Genomic DNA, 27,652 nt, shown 5'->3' on the forward strand with positions numbered 1-27,652 from the left:
CTGGGCCGCCCTCGGGCTATTTAGCGGAGCGTTGGGCGCGGGTGCCTCTCGCAGCCGCGGCTGGCAACGGCCTCGGGCGCCATGAAAGGTAGCGGCGGCGGCGGCATCGAGAACCCGGCGTTCGAGACGCCTAGCTCCGCCCTCGGCCGGCGGTGCTTTGCGGGCCCCATCGGTGCAGGGGCGGATACCGCGGCCCCCGCCGGGCCCTGCCCTGGCTCCGAGGAGGGGCCCTGCGGGTGGGGCCCCTGCACTCCCAGAGCTCTGCAGTTCTGCAACAATCCGAAAGGGTACTTGGCTGCTTACAGCCTATTGGCCATCTTCCAAGGTAACCTATCCCTTCTGGTCGGGGCACACGTCTTTCCCCATCCCGAGGCTGGGGGGAACCGGGCGGGAGCCTGGGCCGGGGAAGGAGTGGTGATGTTTTGGGGGGTGGGTAAGGAGAGACAGGGGTCCTCTAGTGCCGCTGCTGAGCAGTGACGGTAATGGTTTCACTAGGGGAAGAAAGTACACTTGTGCTCGGGATGGGGAAGTTGCACAGTATTTATTACTCTTTGTACTTCACTCTCCTTCTCCTTTCTTCTTTTCCCACGTACTTTGTTGACCACTGCTTCATCCACGCTCCTGCCAGCCCTTTGCTTCATCCAGTTGTCAATACTGCATCCCCACTGACCGCAGGGAAATAGTGCTTCATGTGCACACGCAGAGAGACTTAAAAGCCAGGGATTAAAACAATCATATAAATATAGAATTGTAGTACCCCACTACTTTCTTACCTGCATGCTAGTCGAAACACTATCCTAGCCTGGTTGGTTGGGACTTCGGGTGAATTTGAGAACAGCAGAAGTATGTGATTTTGCTCTGTGAATCCCAGGGCAGTCATCTTCCTAAACTTTAACTAATGATTTAAATTGACCTTGGGAGTAACCTGAAAGTTTAGCTTGGCATAAATTCCTATTGTTCAGCTTCAGAGATTCTTGTCTGTATTTCTGGTTTTCTTTAATGATTAGTTAGGGCCTTAGCAAGCCTTAGATTTAGAAAGTAGAAATTTTTATTGAGGGGAGGAGAAGAATTACTGTAAAAAATATGAAAGATTGAAGTTAGTGAAACTTAAATACTTGTCTGCCAAAAGGAGCATTGGGTCTGTACTCATAACCTTTCAACTTTATTTGGCTAGCTAGAAAAGAAAAGGGTGTTTCCTGAACAATTTGCTTTAAAGCTCGTTGTTACTCATAAAGGAATTTCTATGAAAAGGTGGAGGGGAATGTTGGATATTTGGTGTTAGAGGAGAGAGCAGCCTACACCAAAGAAATGCAGGGTTTGGACGGCTCCATTACACCTGGAAGCATACTGAGGCAACTGGAATGGTATGAGGAGAGAAGAATTGGAGGCTTTGCTCAAAACCTAGGAGTATTTTAATGCTACTGGTGATGCTTGGAGAGTCCTTTCATGAACTAGTGTCTTAGCAAGTATTTCTGTGAACTTTTTCTGATTTTAGCCCCTTCAAACTCTGATCTTGTCTTAGCATATAGATTTAGTGTTAGAAAATATGTGTTTGGAAAGTTTTGGGATAAGCCTGTTGTTTCGTGCTTGAATTTGAAAGGTTGTGCTACAATCGGTACAATGACCCTACAGCTGGTAGGATCAGAAGATGATTACTATTGCAGTTGTCCTGCCAAATTTGTTGTCTCTATAAATAAAAAAGAAGAGGGGTGTGTCTGTGCAAGAATTTCTTACATCATAGGTTTCAATATCTGAGTAGTAGAAGACTTTTAGAATACATATATAAATTTTTTGGGTGGCATAAGAACATGGATAGGCAATCAAAAGTGCCCTGAATAGGACACTGAAAAGATTGTTAAACTAAGCAGTGTCTTGACTATTTATAACGTGTCTCAATTTCTTCAAATCAGTCCTTCTGTTCTAATCTGATTATTGAGCTGAATAAAAAGCTTGGCATACTTTAAAATCTTGGTTGTAGTCTGGATAGGTTCCCAATCATAAAAAAACCAACTTGTATCATAATAGTCTTTGTCCCCTTTGGAGATTATGGGTGTTGCTTGTGCCACTCATCCAGCTATTGCTTCTGTTACCTAACTGTACACGTATGCTAGGCACCTAACGAATCAAGTTCAGGTTTAGGGCCTTAAAGGAAAGAAACTTAAGATGTTTGTTTTGGAAGCTAGTGTACGCATAGCTATTACAGATCTTGTGATGTTCTTGATATGTTACCTGGATTTTCTGACAAGAACCTTTCCTTTGGTTAGAACATAAAGGAAGCTGGGTGCTGAAGACAAGCTCCAATCCTTTTTGAGATGTGGGAAGAACAAGGGTCATCAGCAAGAAATCCAGGCTTGTGTGTGAAACTTTGTGAAAATATTCAGGTCTTGCAGCTTCAGAGTTTAGATAAAAGCACACAAAACAAACTAGGATTTTGAAGTTATGTGACCTAATACTGTCTAGTATTATATAGTCTAGTTTGGGTCTAGTAATTTGATTTACCCTTCAAATTACAGAAACCATCACTGAGAAAGATAAAATATATCTATTAAACTTGCCTAATGCACCTTCAGAAAAGATTATTTCTTAGTGCATTGAAGATTATTGAAGTAATCCGTAACATACTTTTGATGAATGTAAGTTGTTATACTAGACTTTTTAAATGAGTGAGCATAGTGGATGATTATCTGCAGTGACCTGGTATGTTGTGAATCTAACTGAAAGTATGTAGTTGTCAGTATATTTTCTAGCTGCTCTTGAAAACAGATTGTTATCACTAGCACCTAATATGCTGTATTGCATCTTCGCAGAAGACTTCAGGTGGAACATAACTCTAATTTCTGGCCCTTTCTGTTTCAAGTACATGTGAAAGCTGTATTTCCTGAATATAAAACACTTCTTGCCCTAGAATGTTTTTACATGACTAATACCTGCATTCTGTATGGCACTTAGAGTTGCCTAAATGTATGATTGCATCTAGTAATGCAGTAACTTAATATGCTGTAGTTCATAGCTGTGGTGGAAAACAAGGTAGAAGTTATCTCACTATTTTTAGTATAAGAAGGACTGTTTATTTATCGTGTCATTAATAATTTTTAGTAAATAAAACACCAGAACCACAGTTTAGGACTAATCCAGTCTAATCTACCTAAAATCTTTGAGTATCACTAATATTTTATAGGCTGATTAGAGCTGGTATTTTTACCAAGGCCTTTTTAATTGTTATTTTTGTGTACCTGTTATTACAGCCACCATTCTTACAACAACTGCAAAATGTGTATTTTTATTGAATGGATGAAGAAAAAAAATACTTTTGTGTTTTGTGATATGAAATAAAGTTGGTTTATAATTAATCTGGATTTTATGCACCAGTACACACTGTGCCCAAATCTCTAACAGATGTGGCAGCATAACAAGGTTTTGGTTGAGAGTAGTTAAAAACTAATTTCTATACTACAATTTTAAGTGTTGGGATGTCCTTGTAGAAATTGTTTTTCAGATCAAGTTAGTATCAGTCAGGTTCTGTCTTTCTTGAAGAGACTAGTGATTAATCTCTTGATGATGTAATCGGAAAAATTATGTTGCCATTCATCACATCTATATTTTTACAGATGAAGTCTAATAATCCAGTATAATTAACTGGAAGGTTTTATGGCTTTTAGTATGCAAACTAGAGTAGTGACTTAAACTACAGGTAAAAGGCAATGCCTTCTAGCTCTGTAATCCACTTGCTGTGTAGCACACCTTCATACAAGTGTTTTAAAACCTTAGAAAATGTTTGAGGTTCTGGCAGATGGGAAAAACTTGTTTGTTCATTCCTTTGTGCTAGTATTGTTCTTTGGTTAATGCTTCTTAAGAGGAAAATAAAATTGCTGAATGTGTAACTAATGACACTGGAAGGACACCTGAATACTTGTGTCAATCCCATATGAATTTAAGTGTGATGGCTAAACTGACAGGTGAAATTGCCAGCCTTAATAAAGAGGGTGTAGCAGGGTTTTGGAGCTAATATTGTCCCAAGAGTCACTTCCATATAGAAAGCTGAAGTTTGGCCATGAGAAAACAACTGCTTTATTTGGAGCAATTTTTTTAGTACATTTGAGTGCTCTAAGGAGATGCTGAGGTTTGGCTCAAGTAGTTGTACTTATGGATGGTCCAGCACTTGTTGAAAATTAACTTAAACACATTTCTGTTACTAGTCTTGTGTTCTCAGAATGATGGTATAAAATGATGTTTCAATTTTAGACTAAGAGTAACTGTAGGGCCTGTGTCAGGCGAGATCATCAGTCATCTCTAAGGTTACAGAACTCAAACATATTTTTATATCTAAGACTTCACAAGTTGTTTTTTTCGGGTATATTTTTTATTATGGGTACAATATAATTAGGGTATGATAAAGCTATCTGATAATGTTATAATTACAGCTATTTATCTTGTAACTTAATCCTATTTTGGGATTGCTAAAATCAAACTCCTGAAAGTTTAACTACCTGGTCTTTTTCACAGAAACAGAATGTGAAGCAGGGTAGAAGACTCAAGTTAGCCTACAAACAATGCATTTGTAAAAATAGACAGTGTTTAAGCATTCACTGGCAATTGTAGCTTAGCACTACTTAGAGTTAATTTTTTGCAGTTCATCTGTGCTTCAATAGGGCAGCTTGTGCAGTGACTTTTTCCATGTTGCTTGATACTTTTGCTTCAGGGAAGTTACAGATTCAAGGGGTAAACCGTTTTTGCTTAGTTGAAGTAAATCACCTCAGTTGCTTTGAAACAGTTGCATAGAATTTTTAAATAGCTTTACACTTTTTTATATTACACAGGGTGCATGTTCATTCAAAAGCCTTTTTCTGTCTCTCCACTGTGGTAGCAAGGAGTTGATTGTTTGCAATAATTTGAAAATGATGTCCTAAATTTGCTCCAGTCATAGCATGTATTCTAATGCAAGTTATAACCTCGACTAAATTGCCTTTAATTTTTAAAGTATCCTATGATACCATAATGCATTCTGTTTGAAATCTATACTTCAGACAAATACATAGGTCCTGTGCAATTTGGCTAATTAAGCTGGCACTGTATTGATCTACTATGCACCTGCATTTTACAGCTAATAAATACCTTAAAAAGGAGCCTTGTATAAATATATATTAATTTTAACCTTTCCTTCACACAAGGGTAAGATCACCTCTGCAACTCTATTGAAATAAAGTATCTTTGACTAATTATCTCCTTTTTTTTTATTTTTGTAGGTATTGTGGTAAATGGCCTGATTAACATTAGTATTTCAACAATTGAGAAGCGTTATGAGTTGAACAGTTCCCTCACTGGCTTAATCTCTTCAAGCTATGACATTGCTTTTTGTGTATTGTCACTGTTTGTATCTTACTTTGGAGAAAGAGGGCACAAACCAAGATGGCTTGCTTTCTCAGCATTTATGCTAGGATTGGGCTCACTTGTTTTTTCCTTACCACACTTCAGTAGTGGAAAATACCAATATGGAGGTAAAATTGAAGGTAAGCTTATGGTTATTTTGAAAATTACTCTAAAAAATTAAAATCTCTGTATCAACTTGGTGCAATTCCTTATTTGGTACAACATAGTTAATCTCTGCCAATGTCCTAAAATGGATGCTTTCTGTAACTGAAAATTGATTCTTTGAAATCTGTAAGTTCAGGAGCTGCCTCTCTGCACAGCAAACTTTATTTTCCCAGAAGCAATCTGAGTGTCAATATCAGTTCTTGCTCTTAAGCAATATCTGAATAAAATGCTATTTTTTTCTTGCTTTGCTGAATGCAATTAAAATTCACGTTAAAGAAAAAATTATCTGGTATCTCTTTGTGAATAGGAGTCAAGTTAGGTCAGCAATGTAGGAGAAGTGTTAAAGCTGTTAGGCTTACAGTTTTGCCTGAAAGGTGACTACTTCTTGCATTTCTTTGTGGTTTTGAACTATTAATGGCATGTTGATGAATTCATTAACAAGTTTCTCTGTTATTTTAAAATATGTTTTAACTTGTGGATTTATTTGAAATAAAGAGGAAACAAGCAGTACTGAAATGTACTGAACAAAGAAGTACTTAAATCATGGGTGTAGCTGTCTCTCAGTTCTTAAACTTTTCTCACAAAACAAGGCTTAGTACAGTGTGATTAATGCCAACAATTTGTATTTCAATTTAGTGTCTCACCTATAATACAGAAATGTTCAGATATGTTAGAAGCAGGATGATGTAATCTTTCACGATTCTCTTGTTATTGCAGTCTTTAATCAAAATTATGCGTTCAATGACTAAGCATATTAGAGCGCTCACTAAATAAAAATCATTAGCTATTAAGCAACATGATGAAAGGTTGTTCATTCTCAAATTAATTTCCTTAGTAGTAATAATTTTGTCCACTTTAACGAGCTGTCTAGATGTTAGTTTGAAAAGTTGGGCAAGATATATTTTCCTGTCTAATATATGAGGATGTGAAATGGAAATTAACTGAACTCTTAATTGAATGAGGTCAGAAGAAAACATCTTTGGTCTTTTTGGGGACTATAAGCAGATAAGTTTGTTAGCTTTTGGGAGAGGAACAGCAGGCTCCTGGCTCAGTTACAGTCCTATTTCCCTACAATGACATCTCTACTTCACTGTGATGAAAGGGAAGCTGAATTTAATACATAAAATTTTAAATCTGATTTTGTTTTTTTTTCATTTGGAACAAGATAATGACAGTGTGGGAGAGCAGATGACCAACTATTGCAACTGATCTTTCCCCTTCCAAACAATTTTCATCGAAATCCCAAAGAACACGTTACTGTTTTGGCCAACATCCATCATTGGAGATGGCTGTAAATATTGATACCTTTATTAGGGACATGTTCTATATGTACTTCTGAAATATTAAAGCAGTGGAGAATTTTTGAATTGGAATGTGGTGTCTTCACCATAGCACTGTCAGCTGACAGCTTGCCTGCTGTTTTGACTGTTGTGATGCAGGTACCTATGCTGTGCCTGTGGTGAGCACATTTAAGATGTTAAGCTGACTTAAACAAAACACTGTCAAAGATAAATAACTAAGAGTGCAGGGGATGTCTGCACTGTTGCAGTCAACATAAATCTTCAGGTGCAGTGCAACAGCATCTCAAGTTCAGAGCACAGGATTATGGGATGTCTAGTTTAGCTCTGAGGTTGATGAAACATTTTAACTATATAATAAATTGCAGAATTTAATAGCACCACACTCCAACAGCCTTCCTTTTTAATTATTTGTATGAGTCACTTATAGGGATCTTAATTTTTTATTGAGCTTGAATTTGATGTTTTAAGTGGTATTAAAATCTACCACTTATTTCTGAACAGGTCTTGTTACTTCTTGGTTACTTGATTATTATATTATAATCTTGTCAGTTATATGTCAATACAGTGAATTTTACATGCAGGATAATATTTAATGTGGCTGCCATATTAATTTATAAGTCTAATCTGAAATACAAAATACATCTAGCCTCCAGCATAATTCTTACATACTTCCTGGAACTTACTGCTTTATCTTGAGATAATAATTTACTTTTATTCTGAGTATACTCATATTCTATTCTACAAATCTATTTGATCATTTATTTCTCATAATACCACTTCTTAAAACAAGTTCAATCCATTTCATATTGAAATATTGGCTAATCAATGGTCTGCCTGTTATTGGGTTTTTTTGGGGTTTTGTGGGTTTTTTGTCTGTTTATTTGATTTTTAAAGCCACTGTAAAATGTGTGTTCTATTCTCCAGAGAGGTTTTAGACTCAAATTTATAAGGCAGGTGTGGCCCGCTGTTTGTTCAGGTAACTTTTCCAGGTTGCAGGTGCCGCCGGTGCCTCAGCTGGCTCTGGTATGTGTGGTCAGGGGCGTCCCCTGCTGGTGCGTCCCTAACGGAATCGACTTAATTTGATTCCTCAGGCTGCACAGAGGACAGTGAGAGCTGCAAATATAAACAGTGTACCTTTGAACTGCAGTCTCGGATTTTATTTAAAAAATTTAAAGTGTTTCTATATGTCTGTGACAGCAAATGTGAATCGTAGTTTCTCACCTGACGCAAGGAAAATAACTTCATTGAGACAACAGTCAAATATTGGAACAGATTATCCAGGATACTTTCTAAATTGAAAGGAAGGAAAACTTTAAAGACTCTTCCTTTGAAGCAATGTTTTCTTATCCCACATGTTGGCCTGTTTCTGTGCAATGGCACTGTAACACCAATTGTGTGCTACAGGAAGTACTAATTAAGATAAACTTTCCTTAAATACCTGGTGTGTGGCCAGCACTTCCTTACACTTTGTTTTCTGAGCCCATAGTTTGAATTGATCTTGTCCCTTTGCATAAGTAAAAGGTGTTCTCAGATGTAAAAAGGCCTAAGGAAAATAAAGGCTGTAATAATTTTGTAGTGAAATAGTGTGAATTAATTGGTATACTTATCTGATTTGGAGGACATTTTCATGTTCAGTGGGGCTCATTACTTACCAAACTGATGCGTTTATCCTCCTTCTTAGGGTTTTATGCTTTATATGGAGAAACATGGAAATATTTCTCCTACATCTAGTCTCTTGGTATTCTGCTACCAAAAGTACGATGGTAGCAAGAGAAAGAAGACAACACAGTACTCCCTGTTTTCCGTTCCTCTTTTCTCTTCCCTCTTTGTGTGTGCACAAGTACAGAGGCTTTACATTAACTTTCCTTCTAGAGATGTGGCAGTGTGTGTTCTAGGAGAGATAGTGGTATAGGTTTTTAAGGTTTTTCCCTTTTTCATAGGCAAACACCTTTCAAAAGAGTGAATGTAAAAGGAGGATAATCTTTGCTGATGACAGACTGCATTTTCTATCAGGCCCAGATTTCCTCAGGTTGTTCAGGCTGCTCTGACACTTGAGTGAAAGTTGTTGGTGCTCCAAAGAATTGTTATAAGGTACAAGAATGCAATGAAGTATCTGTTACATAGGAATATTTATAACCTGTGGAATGACCATTTGACAGGTGGTTGGTTGGTTGGCTTTTTCATACAACTGGTCAACAATGCTTTCAACAAGCAACCACATACTTATAAGGCTGTTTCATTCCTATTGCCTTCCTGGAGAGGAAACAGAAACCAAGCCCTGCTACTATTTCTTTTGGGGGATATGATATCACAGAAGGCTTGGCACTGCCATATTGGATATATTAATAAGTGTAAAAATTAAAATGGGAGCCTGACATAACAGCATTCTTTTGTAGTTTAGCTTTCAGTACAGATTATTCTTCAGATTGGACTGTAATGAGTTGGGTAACAGCATTGTAAAGTCTTGCTGTCTCTGTTTTTCAGACACGTGTCTAACTGCAGAAACCACCTTTGCTAATTCCACTTGCCATGTCAGCACAAGCTCTTCACTTCACAAGTATCTCTATGTCTTTATCCTCGGACAGCTGCTGCTGGGTGTTGGAGGAACTCCTTTATATACTTTGGGGACAGCTTTTATTGATGATAGTGTCCCAAAACACATGTCTTCCCTTTATATAGGTAACTTTAAAGCTGTTTATAGCACAATGTCTGGATAGACCATAGACTGCAATGCATTCTAAGTGTTTTTATGAATTCCTGTTAAGCAATCATGTAATTATTGCTTATATGCTTAAAGTATTTCTACATTACTGTGCAATTAGATATTAGTCTGCTCTAAGTACTGTCACTTACTTATGTCATTAGACATAATTACTGTGCAATTTAGATATTAGTCTGCTCTAAGTACTGTCACTCTGAAAATTAAACCTTCTGATAGTTTCCATAGTTTTAGTTACTTTCCAGTGAAAGTCCTGTAAACATAAGCTGTTTATCACATTCCTTCTAAGAAATATCTTTTGATGGATATTTTGCATGACCAGTGTGCTTGGGAAGGTGATAACTTAATTATCCAATCCCTGGTCACTGTTGAGAATATATAAATACTGGAGTCAGAGAATAAAATCACAGGTTTTTGTTCTGACACTGAGAGTGGTTGTGTGAATAATTTTGTGTCCTTTAGCAACCAAGTACCAAGTCTTTTCAATTTTTATTCTGTAGAGTATGGTAAAGCTACTTTGAGCACCCCTTCTGTCACCTTTTCATGTCAATAACTGAAAATTGCTAAATGGTTAATGTAGCTTGTCTGTTAACAGAATAAGTTGTAGCAAAAACTTACTTCTAGTCACAGATGTTGAAAGTGTATCAGTCAGGTCAGTAGCTAGGTTAATAATTTTATTTACTTACCTTTTAATAGCAGGCTGTCCACTCAGTGCATAAATACTGGTGTGCCTCATGTGATCAATTCTCTAACCAGATACAAATTTGGCACTTGGCTGTGCTGGAAGTAGAGAGATTGCTTCACTGGAGCAGTTTAAAAGCTAAGGAGTACTAATACTTAACACTGTTTTTTAATCTTTTTCAGTCACCATTCTCTAAGTTATGTGCTATTTTATTGCCAAGTTTATTGCAGTTTAAGTGTGTTTTCTGTGGGTATAAAGATATTTATTTCCTACATCTTATATGTAAGCTGATTAAAAACATCTTACCTATACTTGTAACTTGCAGGAGGAATTCAAAGCATCTTAGATTCCAAGACTGTTATCAGATGAAATTAATATTTTAAGGGGCAAAATTGACATAATTATCTATTTGCATGCAATTTTTGCACAGTTTTTCCAGGCAAGCCATTCCATTTGATGCCAACAAATAGGGTGGTGCACATGATAAATCTTAGATGACAAAGACAAGTTTTGTTTTTGATGGTTTTTTTTAGAGAGATAATATTACGATTTTTCCTCCTCCCCTGCCCAATCCCCTGAAACCAGTGAAATAAATACAGCAGAATTAGAGTTGTCTGCATGATTAGGGGAAGAAGTGACCTGAAAATTCAGGAGAATGGTCTCAGTGTTCATACTTCAAAAAAACAAAAAGCAAATACAATAAACTAATGCATGAGTTGAATCAAAAGAGCAGCGTATTCTGCCTAATATAACAAAACTGGAATGCAAATGAGTGGGTAGCTAGGTAAACCTTGATTCTTTCTCTTGCTTCATGCAATGTATTAAGTGTTGAAGTATGTTGTGTTGCTTTACCTTATACAATAAGACTTATGCAATGCAGGAAAAAACCAAAATCCAAAAAAACAACCCACAAAACCAAAATAAACACAGAATCTACCCCTTAAGCTGTCCATAAACAGCTGCTAGTACCTTTTACTGTAAGCCTGCAACATTTTAGATGCTATTTTCTTTCTCTTCTACACTGGGTGCATTTTCATGAGGAGTAGGACATCTACAATGAAAGCCATGGAAGTTAAACAATTCCAAATGGTATTTAAATTGAGTGTGTGGGGAAAAAATAGGTGCTTTTTAAACGCAGTCTGAAGTTCTGGAGGATGAAAATGAATAAGTCAGAAAGTTCCTATGACGTGTCACTATTTCCGAAATGTGGGAAAACCTGGGATATACCTATTCAGTATTTATTTTGACTTATTTGACTGTCACATTTTGCATCGCTTTACCCTCTTGCATCCCTCTCACCCTCCTGACTCTCCCGTCATTTTCTCTTACTAGAGGGATATTAAGTACTTGTGATCCAAATGAGAAATCCAGATGATTCCACCTGGATCAGGAATACATCTTTACTAATTAAAGGTGCATCTAGTTGCTATTAATTGTAAGCCTTAATCTGCAGAGACAGTATTCCTGCTATCAGTGAGTGCTAAACTGCAACAAAAATCTGTCTAGTAGGCCAGTAACACTATGGTGACATCAAGAAAGTCTTGTACTCTTTTGTAGGGTATGATTACACTAGCAGCTTTTCAGGTTGGTGTTTTCTTAGTGGGGAGGGGTCGGGGGCTTGTTTGTTTTGTTGTTTTTTGTTTGGTTTTTTTTCTTTAAAACTGCCATGAGCTCTTAAGAGCCTTGGCTTTGTATTTTAATGCAGATATTACTTCAGTCAGACACTTTAAGGTAACTCTGTTTAGGTATTCTGGTTTTAGAAGATCTAGAAAATAACTTAAAATTCAAAAATATAAATAAGCAAGTTCTTAAAGATTGTGGTTAATTTAGTTAATAACCAATGTTCATAATTCCACTGATTTTTTTTTTCACCAGTTATCTCTTATATGTAGGCACAAAATGGGAAGGAAAGCAATCTAATAATGCTTAAAGGTGCAGTCAGTGAAATGCCTTTTGCTGAAACTCTGATTTGAAGCTTCTGAGAGCTGCAAATTTCCTTGTTGAGGCAAAATTACAGATTTTGTCTTCTATATGCTATAACTGAAGTAGCGATAGTGGAAGAACAAGCTGACTTACAGAAACCTTTTAGTCTGAAGTTGATTTAAGAATTTTATTAAAACAAACCTTTAAAAAACATTAAAGAAGTTATGGTGAATGTGATATATTTTCTCTTCTAGGAATTGGCTATTCTATGTCTCTGCTGGGTCCTGCTATTGGCTATGTCTTAGGAGGGCAACTGCTTAAGGTTTATATTGATATCCAGATCCCAGAAAGGCAAGATACAACTTAGTTTATTGCTTCTTATTTTCTTTTCCTAATAACTTTTAGTAAAATGTTCAGCTTTTCTCCCTGTGAGAAGAAAATTTTTCAAAAATTACTGTATTTTCAAGAGTTTCATTAACTTGGAAACAAGTTGCACTTAAAAAGGCTTCAAGCGAGTTACTTCCCAGAGTGACTCCATTGTGTATGAAAGTTTCTCTGTCATGCAAATAATTAGTTCTAGCATTTAAATATAAGCTATTTTATACCTCAGTAGCAAAACATGCTTTTTCTTTTGCTTAGTTGTTTATTCAGGGTTAAGGTGCACCTACTGATTTCTTGTGGAACTGTTTCCTTGAGTTGGAATATGAGGGTTGAAATATTGCTCCATAACTCCTAGGGAAAAGCTTGCTAAAAAATCTATCAGTTGAGATATAGTCCATTTTTTTAAAGAAATGTTATAAATTTTATTAATGTCTAAACCAGCTATTTCATTTACACTTTTATTTCCTCTGTTTTAGAGCCTTCAGATCCATGCAGTGGCATTCTGAAATTCTGACTTGGTTTTGATATAACTCATTGACTATGAGGAATCTTTCTAAATCCAGCATTTCCAGTATCTTCATAATGCCTCAGAATCTTGAAAACAGAGCCAAAGAATAGTCTTTAAATTGCAATGACATTAACTAATGAATTGAAGGTTCCATTTGGTAGAATTCAATATTTTTACTATTGTCTAGTGAAGTTGGTTTACATAAGCAAACAATAAACTTAATACATGTAAAACTAAGAAAATAGAAATATTAAAAGGTTTTCTGTTAAATAAGTATTAAAAGGAAATATTCCTGAATATTTCCTCACTGAAATCTGAAATTCAGAAAGGTAAAGCTGCTTTTTCTGAATTACTTTTCCAGTACAAAGGTGGATCAAGATGACCCACGTTGGCTTGGAGCGTGGTGGATAGGATTTCTTGCATGCTTTTTTGCAATTTGGCTTCTTATAATACCTTTTTCATGCTTTCCAAGGCACCTACCAGGTAAAGGTTTAGCAATACATGGCTACTTTGGAAGAGACATATATGCATATTTGCGGGTTATAGACTACTAAATGTTTCCTCTTTGATTCTGTTTCTTAGTCAACTGTCTTTGACTAAAATCTGAGGACAAGGATTTTATTTATTTATAAATAATATAAATTTTATTTATTTTTGTTTTCTCCTCCAATATGCAGCCTTTAAGACAAGGTGAATCAGCTAAAGCGAGGATCTTGTATATGGTGGTCTTGCCTATGGCCAGGGGCTTGGGAGTAGATGACCTTCAAGGTCCCCCTTCAACTCAAACCATTCCATGATTTTCTATAATGATTTACAGCAGGACTGGAAACATATACCTAAGCGTAGAGACTGGTGGTGAAAGTTTGAAAGATGCTTGTAGTTAGGCACCCAGGACTGTATTTAAAGCTTCTGTGTTATCTACGATGAATAATATAGAAATTCCATGAGTATCCAAAGAGACATACTATACTAGTATTGAATGAGAAATGATGGAGGAAAAGCAAAAATTAATTAGGAAACTGGAGAATGTGATCATGATTATTAAAGAACAAGAAGTCTTCAGCATACTCTGAAGTTTTTAGGATATTCCTGATAATATCTTACTGCCACCATGACCTTCCAATGGAAGTGTTATGCTTTCAACAAAAATCTTCTTTCAAAAATACATTATTGATCTCTTTAAAAATCTTTACAAATAAAAGAGGAAAGAAGACCTATAATATCTGAAATACTTTCCAACTAGGGTAAACACATTTTTTTGTAGTTTTTTGACATTGTCTAAGAGTGCAAGTATTCAATGTTTTCACTGTTGGTAAATATGACCATTTGTAGGAACTGCAACAATTCAGGCTGAAAAAATCTCTGAAACTCATGATGATGGAAGTCAGGTACTGGTTCAGACCAGCAATATTGGAAAAAGTTTTAAAGACTTTCCTATGGCTCTCATGGTAAGAAGAATCTCAAATTTGCTGAAACTGAATATATTCTGAGAAATTAAATTCTTTCTCACATGATAGATGTCTTTAGAAATGACTTACTGTGCTTTGATAGGGAAGACTTCAGTGTTACTGATAATTTAATGCACATTTATTTTGTTGATGCTTGAGATTTGTTAGAAAAGCGTATTACTGAAGTTCCATTTCAGAGTCTCTACTTTTAAAATATAATTATTTCTACTTCAGTTGGTATGAAAATCAAATAATTTCCAGAGTGTTATGATAATTTCTCCCTGTAGATACTGTTGAGGAATCCAGTGCTTATGAGCCTAATAATAGCCAGTACCTCAGAAGCTTTAGTTGCCACTGGATTTGCCACATTTCTACCAAAGTTTATAGAAAATCAGTTTGGAAAGTCTTCAAGTTTTTCAGCAACTCTTGGAGGTAATATGGCTTTTCAGTTTTAAATCTTATATACGTTGTGTTGAACACTTCCTTAATATTACAGGTGGAAGATTATATGGGTATCTTTTTTATGAGATATTTGTGAATGTCCACAGATGGAATATAGTAATCAGAACAGTATTTTTGTTTTTCTTGCCTGCCCTTAAGTACTCTAGTACTTAATTTCTCAAGGGAATAGCTCTACTTGTTTGTAGACTGAAGACTTGATACTGATATACTTGATACTTGATATTCATATTCAAAGTAGACTGAGGATTTTGTGTGCTGATGACACTGTAGTTTATTCCTTTCTTATTCTTGGAGAAAAATGTTTAATTTTTATTACTTAAAATCAGCTGAAGGAGCACTAGTGTCTTAGTCCCTACTAAAACAATCAAAATGCAGGGCAGCTAGAAAAAAAGCAATGCTTATTACAAATAAGAAGTTGACTTTGACTTTCTCTTCTTTAATTCCACACTGACATTACAATGAATTTGAAGTAAAATGACTAATCAGAATATGTAAGAAGTCTATTATGTAATTGGTTCTATAGCTGGCTTACTGTCACCTATTTATTATCTGACATGCAAAAGTAATAGAACAGGAGAGAACTGTGAAAAACTGAGTATTAGAGAAACAGGAAACCTCTGATGGGAAGAGCTTTCTCCATAGATTCACATGATTAACTTCCTGAAGAATAGCAACCAGATCAAGGCAGAAATGTCCATAATGCCAGATGCTTGCAATATGTAGATTTAATATTTCTATAATGGCTCTTGCTAAGATGTGGAGTGCTGCAATATAACTATGGTAGCTGAACTGCTCTTTCTCCAGCAGAAATGTGTTTGGGAAAGACTTCCCAAATTGCTTCTCTGGGCAATACTATATAGTATTGTTGCATCAAAACAAAGCATCTGCAAGTTTTACATAAAAACACATTGGAATATATTCTTAGTTGTTAACCAAAAACTAGGAGTGAAGTGGAAAACTGAGTGTTGTAATGTTTTTATATAGATTAGCCATATAAAAATCCTCAGTTATTTATCTGGAGTGCAAAGAGGATAAGTCATTGTGGGATATGACAGCAAAACTGTCCTACTGACCTAGACTTCTTTAAATCTTTCAGTCAATGTCTTCTCGCATCTTGTACTGTCTCTTGTATAATAGTGTTTGTGTTCTCTTATTAAAAAGTTCATAACAGATGTATAAGGAAGAGCATGGACATGTCAAAAAAACACTGAAAGAATGAAAGAGAATTTTCTGTTTTCATGCAGACAATTTTTGGTGTTCAGAGATTCCTGCCCCATAGTGCTCCTAAGTAATCTAGTTTGGCTGTGTTGGATTTTGGACAACTATAAATTACACTGTCAAGTTAAAACTCTGGATAAATTACTCATGCAGTTAGATTCTGGTAGTATGGTTTGGAAACAGTGTCACATGGACTGCATTTTGCAAGTAACTGTTTGGATTTTTTTCTTAGCATAAAATTGCACTCTTAATTGCTTCACAATTATGCCTTGCATTTTTATGTAACTGCTCCTTGTCTTGTTTTCCTCTAGGACTTGTACTAATTCCAGCAGCAGCGCTAGGCCAAGTCATAAGTGGTGTCTTGGTTTCCAAGTGCAAAATGAATTGCAAAGGCATAATCAAGTTCATGATAAGCACCTGTTCAGTGGCCCTAATATTAAACACAGTATTTTTATTTGCTAAATGTGGAAATGAACCTTTTGCAGGTGTCTCTGAAACATATAATGGGTAAATATCTTTTAATATACTCTTGGGTTTAATGACAATATTTATTCAATTCCCATAGTTTCAAATAGTATACACCAGCAGTGTTTAAAAGTGGAAGGAAGGCAACTAGCTATTCCAAAAGTCTGCTCTCAAGTCGTCATCTACTCCATCATGAATTAACAGAGCAAGAGGCAACACCAGCTGTTTGAGGCACTGCCAAAGAGACAGTGCTGTGCTAAATAACTCTAGTAGGCTGATACCTAGGGAGTGCTAGATGTCATCTGAAATAAATCGTAGGCATGAATTTTGTGCTGTGTAAGCTGGTAAATAACTTACCAATACCTTTTTATTGTTTTCCCCAATCCACTATTTTATGCAAAGTCTAGGTATCACTATCTTGTATGAAACATAACCTGGTAGCTCTCCAGTGCATGAAAAGGCACTTGAAGCTAAATAAGATGGGGAAGAGGAGTAGTGCAGTTTACTGACACAATAGCACGATATGTACCATGAAAACACAGAAGATGAGTTGGGGAGAAAATTAGTTTTGTTGCCTCTAATGTCCATGCAAGCTGGTAGAAAGTAGAAATTTACTGCTATGATATTCTAATATTCATTTGTATTTCCTTTTCCAGAAGGTATGCAAAGTGAATCAACAATGTTCCATATATACTGGTGACTGAAAGAAAATAAAAAACCTTAAAGTCCAAGTTACCACTCATTCTGATTTTATCTTTATAAGTTGCTGTATAAATTGTCAGTATATTTAAAGGCTAGTGTTGAAATGCGATGACTAAAATATCGCTGTGCTTCAGTGTCTGAAAAAATTCTAATAGACAGAGAATTTGAACAACTCAGAACTGTGAATCATAATTTGGATTTTGGCTGTAGGAAGTTTATAGTTACATATTGAGCAAATGAATCTGTATCCATCAATAAAATGCTGAAGGTATAGTATAGAACACAGTATATGAAATTATGCATGTTTTTATACAGGTCCTATGATAACAAGCAGCTGACAAAAATTACAGCTGATTTTCTTCCTAAATTAAATACAGCTAATTTGCATTTTACAGTTTTGTGTAACTTTATCAGTTATGTAGCTTAACACTTGCGAAAGACTACTTATCCGCAGCAATTTGAAGTTAACCAGTCCTGAAATCTATCTCGTCCCTTGGTATCCATTATAAAAAATGGCTCAGTTCTACCTCATTCAGTGTTTCATGTTGTATTATACTTTACTGGACGTGTGAATTAGAATAATTAGTGGCACTAATACAGTGACAGTTCTTTAACTGTTTTTCGTGAAGAAAAACAATATATTGTAGTAGCTCTAAAAAATAATAAATTTATAAACTTGTGGAAGAACACCCAAGTGTTTGCCTCCTGCTTATGATACTGAACAAATGCCTTTGAAAGAATAAATTATGAGACTGCTCTGAGAGTTGACTAGGAATTTGATGTAGATTTTTGTGGAGAACTTAAAGAAATCCTTCATGGCAAGCATTGTCTTCTTATTGAAAAATATCCTGAAAAGGTGAGGGAAGCTTTTGCAGGTTTAGTCTCAGAATTACATGAGTACAGGAACACTTGTTAGTGTTAATGAAAACAGCATCTTACTTTTAGTAACACTGTTTATTGCTGAATTAGGCTATCAGCAGAACTAACATGGTTTATTTTGTCTAACAGGCACTTCAAAGAATGGGTTTTGCCAAATTCTACTGCCCAGTGCTTCCTTGAAAACTTGAAGGAATAGAAATGGAATGACTGTTTCTGTACTTTGTTCATTTCCACATGTCTCTGGGTCTCTTGTTTAAAAACTCCTAGAGAGTTTTTTAAGGAGCAATTGATGGCCTCATCTGCTATATGTTTTAGAAAAAACAGGGGTATTTTTTTAAAAAATATTTTTCTCTGACTGTGCCTAACTGCATGTTCAGTCCCTCTATGGAGGTCAGGGGGAAGAGACACTGGACATGTAAGCAGGACAAATGCCACCAAATTGATCAAATAGTTCCAGGTTTGCATGCCTCACAGGCTAGCAAGGCACTGAATGTACAAATCTGTGATTAGTGGATTTGCTTATGGTAAACTGTAGTTCATTCTTTATACATAGAAGAATTGAAGTTAGTTTGCTTAGGCTTAAAACACAAATTAATTTAGTGGGATTCTGCTGTACTACAACAAAATGGATTTTATATGCAGTTACGATGCCCCTAATGTTCCATTTGAAGTGTGAATGTATGTAAGTTAATTCCTAGCTAAACTATTTCTCCTGTTAGTATTTTTTTGCCATCTCAAATTCTCACAAGGACGCATGCCTTTTACATAATTAATCTGGAACTTCCATTTTACAGTACAGTATTTAAACTCTACTGACAGTGCTATTAGTCTGGTTTTAGCTGACTGAACTTTTAACCTGTGAAAACTCTTTACTTACTAATGAGCTACTGTTAGAAAATCAAACAATGTTTTTGTTCTCTCTGATTATGCCTTTTGTGTGAGGACAGTCCTCACACAAGCCAGAGTGATTTTTTAATAATACAGTGGGACTACTTCATACAAAACCATATGATGACCTGTATTGGAAGTAAATATCTCAATTGAAAATAAAAATAGTATGCAAGAGTTCAAGTAAACTCTGTTTAGTTATTAGGTATTCCCTAAACAGCCAGAGGAAATCTTTGAGGTCCTCCAGGGTGTGTCATTACATCCTGCATTGAATATGTGCAGTTGTCTTACTGCTCATACAGTTTAACACTGCATGGCAGTGTCAAAACTAATAAAAATTAGGTTGCTTTGCAACTGGACTCAAAACAATAAAGGGGAAAAATCTTGGAGAATGATCAGTAGAATAAACAATTCCATGTACAGGTTTTAATCCTGTATTTTTTCTTGAAATTATAAATTGAAGAGATTGAAATACCTAAGTGTGAGGGAGAGGATAATATAAGAATTGGGCTGAGATGCAGAATTTTGTCATCTCTTTTGTGAGTGGAAATTGGGGGTATAATCTTTGGAAGGAATAATAAAAATAAAAATAATTAGGTATATAATAAATGGAAAATCTAGAGCTCTAACTACTATACTTATTTTTAAACAACTGTGAGTGCATAAATAACATTAATAGAGTATTTTAATAATTATTATGCTATAAATATTTTGCATTACTTATTTACATAGCTTCTGTTTTTCAATTGCTTTTTTAAATGCCTATTAACTTCTGCTTTTCAGAACAGGCACTTTATATAACTTAACGGCACCATGCAATGCAAACTGCAGGTGTTTGCGCTCCATGTACTACCCAGTTTGTGGCAGTGATGAAGTCCAGTACTTTTCTCCCTGTTTTGCAGGATGTGCCTCATATCTTTTTAACAACATGAAAAAGGTACTTTATGCAATGAAGATAGCTGATATGGTTTGTTCTAGATTGCTGTAAAATGCACTATCATCAAAATATCCTTCCCTACAATACAAATGTAGATTGTATTTAGCAAAATCCAGTGACTGCAATACACAGTCCATTTGTGGCACCAGTGTGACTCCCACTGCTGGTCTCTTAACATGTTCCCTGTCACAGTGCTGGGCCTCCCCAGTTGTTGGGAAGGCATACATGGGTTGAAGCCAGGTCAAGCACATTGCTTTCTGAAATGTTTCTGGTAGTTGTCTGATTTTTTTATACTCTTAGTTGGGGCGAGCCACATTCCCTGCCTTTCACCCCCCCATGTTCATGCTGGTCTGGCTAACTTAGGAAAATGTTTCCACTCTCTTAACTCAGAGAGAACCATTTACACCACTCTTGATTCATTGAAGTGCATAGCTGTATCTTTTCTGTATAGCCTTCTTTGCAAGAGTTCTGGTCATTCACAGCCTGCATTGTTCTGTGAGCTTTCTGGGCACATCACTCTTTCTCTGTGTACTCTTCCGTTGTAAGGGTTTACTGGTTAGCCAGAGTGTTTCTCCCTTGTGTCATGCCATTCTACAAATGTAGAATGCACAAATAGAAGTACAAATGTACTTTAAATAGAATTGACAATCAGAAAAGTCAGCAATTGTCTTGACATTACCTGCAGTTTTTATCTAGACCTTTCAGCAAAATGCAATGTTTATTGTATAAATGACAACCTGCTTCCATGAATTTCGAAAACTTGAATGTTAGTGGCTCCTGGTGCAGGAATGGTAAGCCATGAAAATGCCTATTCAGGCACTATTATCCAGCCTTCCCAGAACTGAGAGGCTTTCTGTGCTTGTCTCTACTAGTACAACAAACTCTTGAGCAGGGATGTGGGAGCAGTATAGAGGCATCCAAAATGCAACCTGGCCCAGGAAAGGACTTTTTATTTTTTATACTGGAAAATGAGTGGAGGTATTATTCATAAGAAAATGTAAGAGATTAACTACTTCTTGTTGAAATTTCACACTTCACTGACACATTATATTTTTCCTGTAAAACTTCTGTGGATTTAGATGAAGAGCATTCCATTTGTTCACCTGCTTACAGAAGTGGTCTTATATTGCTTCTATTCTTTCCTGCCTAAGGCTTAAGAGTACAGCTTGCCTCTTTGCATATGGTTTGCCTCTAACTTCTGAAATTTTTTTATGCTTGTAACTAAAAACTTGCTCTATACAAAAAGGAGCCTATCACTCTCTTTTTAGGTCCAAAAGCTCAGGCAAGGTGAATCAGTCAAGTTCTGATGAACCAGTTTTAAAAATTAGTGTTAGTGTCATGTGCTCGTCAGGAAATTGACTGTTTCCCATATGGTAAAGTCAATGTTTATTCTTGTCTTGTGTGATGCAAATGCAATGCAAATATACCAAAACAGTGTCATTTTCTGCAGTCTTGGAGCTAAATTTTGTTTTATAAATTATTTGTAGACATACTACAACTGTTCCTGTGTTGGGAAAACAAAAAGAGAAAATGGTTCAGAAGAATTTCTCTATGAAGCTGTCCCTGGGAAATGTCCAACACAATGCAAATTTTTACCTTTTTTCCTGACCTTCTTCTTCTTTGCCATTGTTTTTACATTTATGGCTACTACTCCAACAACTGTGGCCATTCTCAGGTATGTTTTTTGGTCTGAAAGAAAAGTAATATCAAAATAAAAATAAAGAAAAGTTTTTTTTATCTTTTGAAAAGTAGTATCAATGAAATATTTTTATTTGATTTGCTTTGCAATGTGCTATTTAAACACGGCTGTGTAGTAATCAAGCAGTTCTTTAAACAGAGCACAGTCATACACCTGTGTTTCACTTTGTAGATAAGCTTCAAATCTGTTAAAAACAAATCATTCTAGCATGTAGCAGAATCCATTTTATGGGTGCACTCTTGACTGTCTTAGTTAAAGCAAAAAGGAATAAATGTGTTGTGTGCTTTGATGAAGAAAATATTTGACTAGCTTGTCTATTGATAGTAACAGCATTTCAAATTTTATCAGGAAAAGGACAAAATAACAATTAGTCTTGTATTCTCTACCTTAGATTTCTGTCTCAGTTCAGAGTTCCAGCTTGAAAAACTAGTCTGTCAAGAAGTGTAGACTACTTCTCTTGATATTGATGTTGTATGTACGATGGTCATTAATATAAATTGTGGTGGTATTGCTGTCTTTCAAATTGCTGAAACTTATATGAAAGCTAGAATTTTTTTGTTGTTACTTTTAAAATGTGTTTCTCCTTCTAAATCTAGAGCTGTTTTGCTTTATGTTGAAGTTTGACTTGTACGTCTAATACTTCTAGTGAGAGGATAACCATGATGCATAAGCATGTCGCTTTATGAGAATATGTCTAGATGCCCTTTGGCAGGGGGCTGAGGAAATCAGTAACATCCTGCAACAGTGCTTTGTAGTAGCCTCCTGTCCAGATTTAGTATAAATCTGGAATTAACAGCTTGTCATATTAGTGTTGGGGCAGAATAACATGAAGCTCTACGTTAGCTTCAAAACTGAGCTGACATAGTTTTATTTAAATAATTCTAAGCAGTAGCATTTAGATATTTGAATCTTTATATAATTCAGCTGAAACAGTCAAGCAGTTTTTATGGAAAAAAGGACTGTAAATAGTTTAATATTTCAAAAACTAATTTAAATAGCTAAATTAAATTAAATGTGAGTAATTCTTACAGTATATTCTGGTATCTTTTCAGCCAGACTATTTTGTGCAATTTCAAACAAACTCATATTTATGAGAGGGTTCTAGTATTAGAAGTAATCACCTGCATTATAGGAAACTTACTCTTCTCTTAATTGCCTTTACGGGTAATAAAAACCTAATACTGACTGCTGATAAGGGCTTATCTTGGATGCTCTGAGGTGGCTTATTCTCCATGCTCACATGCTCCAGAATGTGGGAATAACTTCTGAATGTATAAATATGGTGTTTTTCAACTCAGGGGGTTCATTAAAAGACATGATACAATTTATTAAAGAAAATTGTTCTGAAACTAAATCGTATAAATTAAACAAGTTTGTTATATTTAACCTTTATGGTAGCGCCTCTAAGATACTATCATGAGAATGTTTGTTCCTGGAAAAATATATTTTAAAAAAATTGGTAAAAGGTAAGGACATACATTCTACTACTTGTTAAATCATGATATTGGTTGTATACCATAGGCCAGCACAGTTTATTTATAAGGTCAAGTGAATATATGTAGAGGTTATGGAAATATATCATGTTGACCTGTGCTGTAGTCTAGTCTCAATTCATGTATTGCTTCTTTAGGTATAGTAGCTCAGTATTGCATCCTAGCACAGTTTTAATTTCCTTGGTTGTTCTGTGGAAAAGATGTTCAACAGTATATCATGGTGAGGATAGTAAGATTCCTTTTTATTTATACTATTTTGTTAAACTAGTTAAATCTAAAATTTCTTGATGGTCTACTGGTGGTTTTTCTATCTTTTATCTAAACACTACTTGAAATAGCTTGGTTACTTGTTTTGGATTTCTAAACCCCTCAGCAATTACCAGGTTGACAGATTATATAGAGAAAAAAACATATTCACTGAGGGGCATAGCACAGAAGTAGGACTTGTTTACTCTGTCTTAAACTGCAAATTTTGTTTACAGGTGTGTGCCAGATAAGCAGCGCTCATTTGCTCTTGGAGTACAGTCAGTGTTTCTGCGACTACTGGGTATGACTTTCATGTTGAAATATTTGCCTCTGAATAATCTACTTATTTGACATATTTTCCTAGAGTTTTAAATAATGCATTAAAAGCTTTCAGAGGAGCTCAAAGCAGCCTTTCATTGGCTTATAGGATACACTTGTTGTAAGGTACCATTGGATTCAAATTCCTTGTTTGTAGGGCATTCATGTTCTCTCTAGCCTTTTTCATTCTTAAGACCACAAACCAAATACAGGTAACTGTCATTCTTTTAGTAAAGGGCATCTGCTGCTACTTTTCCCAGAAGAAGGCCCATTCTGAAAGCTGAGGTAAGAAAAACTGATGTAATAGAAAACAATTTAATGTAAAATCTGAAATCCAGAAGTTTAAAGGAAAGTGAATATGTGGAGCCTTTTCTCTTCTTCCTTCCTTCAAAATGTCTGACTAATTTTAGCATTTATTGAAATTGTAGATAATTGTAGATAAATAATTACAGAGTATAATGTGGGAAATATAATACTTAAATTGTAAGTCTGAGCATCTTCAGCATTTCAATAAGACAGATGAATTTCCTTAAGTAAAACTAAGTTAAGCATAGGTATTTTCTGGTCCACACACATTTGAATTTTCTCAGGAATAATTAAAATTCTTGTTTTAGCAGTAGACAGTTTTAAAATGGTATATTTAATGTAAGACTGGGACACAGTTGCTGACTGGACTTTTATGCCAATACTTAGTACTGCCCCCATACCCTCTTCTTTGAGATCACATATCTAACAATGTGAGTTCTGCTTTGCTCTGTTCAAACAGATTCATCATTTTACTGATAAAATGTAATAAAAGCAAAAATTGTTAAAGGTAGAAATTAGCTGGAAGTCTGTTGTATGAGGATCTCTCTGTTTCACTTCACTCAAAGTTCAGATGTTTATGCTAGACCTCTAACTCCTGACTTCACTATGGAGTGATAGAACTATTTGCACTGACTGTACTATGACTGAAGAAGGCAGAAATTAACAGCATTACCAGCAAGATATTTTTGCTGTAGGCTTTAGGAATCACAAAGAGTTTTAGGCTGAAGACCTAGTGAGGGACATAGCTACTTGGTTAGCTCTAGGAGAGTTTAGGTCTTGGGTAGGTTGGGTAGACATGCAGTAATGTACCTGGTATGTTTATTCTAAAATTGGCTATACCTGAATGCAACACACTAGTGCCTTATAACACACAAAAATCACAGAGTTAATAAAATCTATGCAAGAATAATTTTAAACACTGCTTTTCTTGGTGAATTCTTTTCTGGAAGCTTTGCAGAGGAATCTGAGGAATGGGAAGGAATGTGTAACTGAACATTTAACATGATATTTTAGTTCCCTTAATTTAGAACAGATTGGTGTGTATGGTCATTCTTTCCTTTCAGTTAAATTCCTGATTCCTTGATTAGTTGTTTTCACTGCTGATTTTGATTACTTTTTTTCCAGTGAAGACTGAGGAAGTTAAGAAGCTCAAGTCTTTGAATAAACTTATTGCTTAACAAAGTGAGAACTGATAACTAATTAACTCTATGCATCATATGTATTAACTGAGAGCAATGTTAGGTGCAGACTTATGATGTAATATGAGACCTATGACTTTGATTAAAATGTTATTTTTAGTGTTTGGTTCTCCCATTTTTTCTTCCCCACTAGCTTGGCATTTCACTGTATGCATGAAAACCAAGTCTGCCAAGTAACTCAAACATTTTAACATCTTACTGTTTTTTTTTTAGGTACTATTCCTGGTCCAATTTTGTTTGGTGTAGCTATAGACAACAGTTGTACTCTCTGGGATATTAATGAATGTGAAACTAAAGGAGCTTGCTGGATATATGACAATGAAAGAATGGCTTTTTCGCTGATGGGCATAAGTAAGTTTTTTATATTAAATACTAGGTAATACATATACTAACCTTGACTGCTAGATGGGAATTATTTTGAAATAAAACCTTGCACTTTTCATTTTTAGCCGCAGTGTTTTTTAACTTTTTTTATACATGATCAGCAAAATATTATGGAAGGAGAAACACCATAGTAAGTAAACCTTAAAGGCTACATTAAAAACTCTTTTAATATTAACACAAAATAGTTTTGGTCTTTGATCTTGCTTCATTGTCACACTTTGTTTACTAGATTTTAAAGGACTGGCTCAACTTCAGTCTGTCCTCAGGGCAATAAGCATGATTAGGGATGTGAAGATGATTAGAGGGATGGAATATCTCTCCTATAAAGAAAAGGCTGAGAGAATTTGGTTTGTTCAGCCTGGGAAAGTGAAGTCTCTAAACTGATCTTATTGAGGCCTTTCAGTATCTGAGGAGGAGCCTACAAGAAAGATGGATAGAGAAGGACTCTATAAGAGAGCACAGTGATGGAACAAGGGATAATGGATTAAAACTTGGAGCATTGATTTTAGTTAGGGATTAGGATGAAACTGTTTACTGAGGGGTGGCCAGGCACTGAAACAGGTAAGTTATGGATGCCCCATGCCTGGAAGTGTTCAAGGTATGGGGCCCTGAGCCATATCTGATAATAGGAATAATATCATATCATAATCTGATCTAGTGGAAGGTGCCCCTGTCCCCAGCACAGAGTTGGAATTAGACAGTCTTTAGGTTCCCTTACAGCTCAAACCATTCTGTGATTATCTGGGTTGGTGTGTTGGCAGTTAAGATCTCGGGACCTTTCTCCCTCTTTTTATATTTCAATTCTTTTCCATAGCTTACATAAAGTTCTTGAAAATACCTCTGAACACTAGTCAGAAAAATTCCTGATTTGTTTAACAATCTGTTCCTTTCAAAGGTGAGGTATACATGCCAGTGGGAGAGAGGGTAGGCTGAGCTTGCATCTGAGATAAGTGCTTCTGTCCTGTCTTCTATCAGTTGTGATATTTACAGTGTGTAAACTGAAGTACTGATGTCTAATCCTCAAACTGAAAAAGTGGTAGTCACAACTTGAGGTTAAGGATCTCATGGCATTTTTGTGATCAAATACAAGCCCTCCTGTTTCTCCCTTCTCCTTGGCCTTCCAAGTTGTGCAAACACCTTTCTGTAACCTTTTAAGATAGCTGACAAGAACAGGCATTCTATACAGGAAGTTTTAGTTCCTGGAAAAGAGAATACTGATATAATGAATGACAGTACTGAAACAAGAAGTAAGAAAGACTTGCACTTCAGGCTAGAATGGGGTGAAGAAATACAGAACTGGCGCAAAGGTAGTAGATGCTGCAAGCAAAAATTGGCAGGCAGGTGAGGAGTCTGAATTCGTCTGGATGACTGTATCTACCCTTTGCCATTCATGTAAAATCCATTCAAATGGAGGCTACGAATTTCAGTCTTACAGGGTGTATGTAGCTCACCATATGAAGCTTTATAAATGACTGAAACACTGTGTCTGCTAATGAAACCGAGTGCGATAAAGACTCTCCTGTTCTTTGCATTCAGGTGCTGCTTGCAAAATCATCACAATCATCTTTGTGGTTATGGCAGTGTATTTCTACAAGCCTCCACCATTAACTAAAGCCCTGCCACGAAAGACTTCAGAAAAGAATTCTGTTATACGCACATAAAGTATTAGCAAATCAGGGACTTCTGAAAGAAAACTAAAAATAAGCATTATTATATTTGTACCAAAGTTCTTGTACACTGTTGCCTAAATATAAAAGATCATATTCAACATTTGAACAACTTGAAATATTTTGAATTTTTACTATTCTCTAATTTGCTAAACATTGCTTAGTATTTAATTGTGGCTATCCAAAGAAGTTACACTGAAATTTGTTGTTTAATTTTAAAAGTCTAATATGTAACTTAATTGAAAGAAGATGGAATACTCTGATCATAAAAATAAACTGGAAAAATAAAACTGAA

The 27,652-nt window shown here is 35.7% G+C and overlaps 1 protein-coding gene across 2 annotated transcripts; it reads left to right on the plus strand.

Annotated features, from left to right (window-relative positions):
* SLCO4C1 (solute carrier organic anion transporter family member 4C1) lies at positions 1–27,652 on the plus strand. Of its 2 annotated transcripts, XM_015615193.3 has the most exons (13): positions 1–325; positions 5,244–5,507; positions 9,318–9,512; positions 12,412–12,508; positions 13,408–13,529; positions 14,379–14,494; positions 14,782–14,926; positions 16,486–16,681; positions 19,892–20,045; positions 21,533–21,720; positions 23,720–23,784; positions 25,520–25,657; positions 27,227–27,652. In XM_015615193.3, exons 1-13 carry the CDS (start codon positions 82–84, stop codon positions 27,349–27,351), a joined length of 2,049 nt encoding a protein of 682 aa, XP_015470679.1. In that variant the 5' UTR covers positions 1–81; the 3' UTR covers positions 27,352–27,652. The 2 variants fall into 2 exon arrangements, with proteins under 2 accessions (XP_015470679.1, XP_015470680.1); XM_015615194.3 differs by lacking the exon at positions 9,318–9,512.

This window comes from Parus major, chromosome Z (assembly GCF_001522545.3).
Source record: "Parus major isolate Abel chromosome Z, Parus_major1.1, whole genome shotgun sequence".
In the NCBI taxonomy this organism is placed as follows: Eukaryota; Metazoa; Chordata; class Aves; order Passeriformes; family Paridae; genus Parus; species Parus major.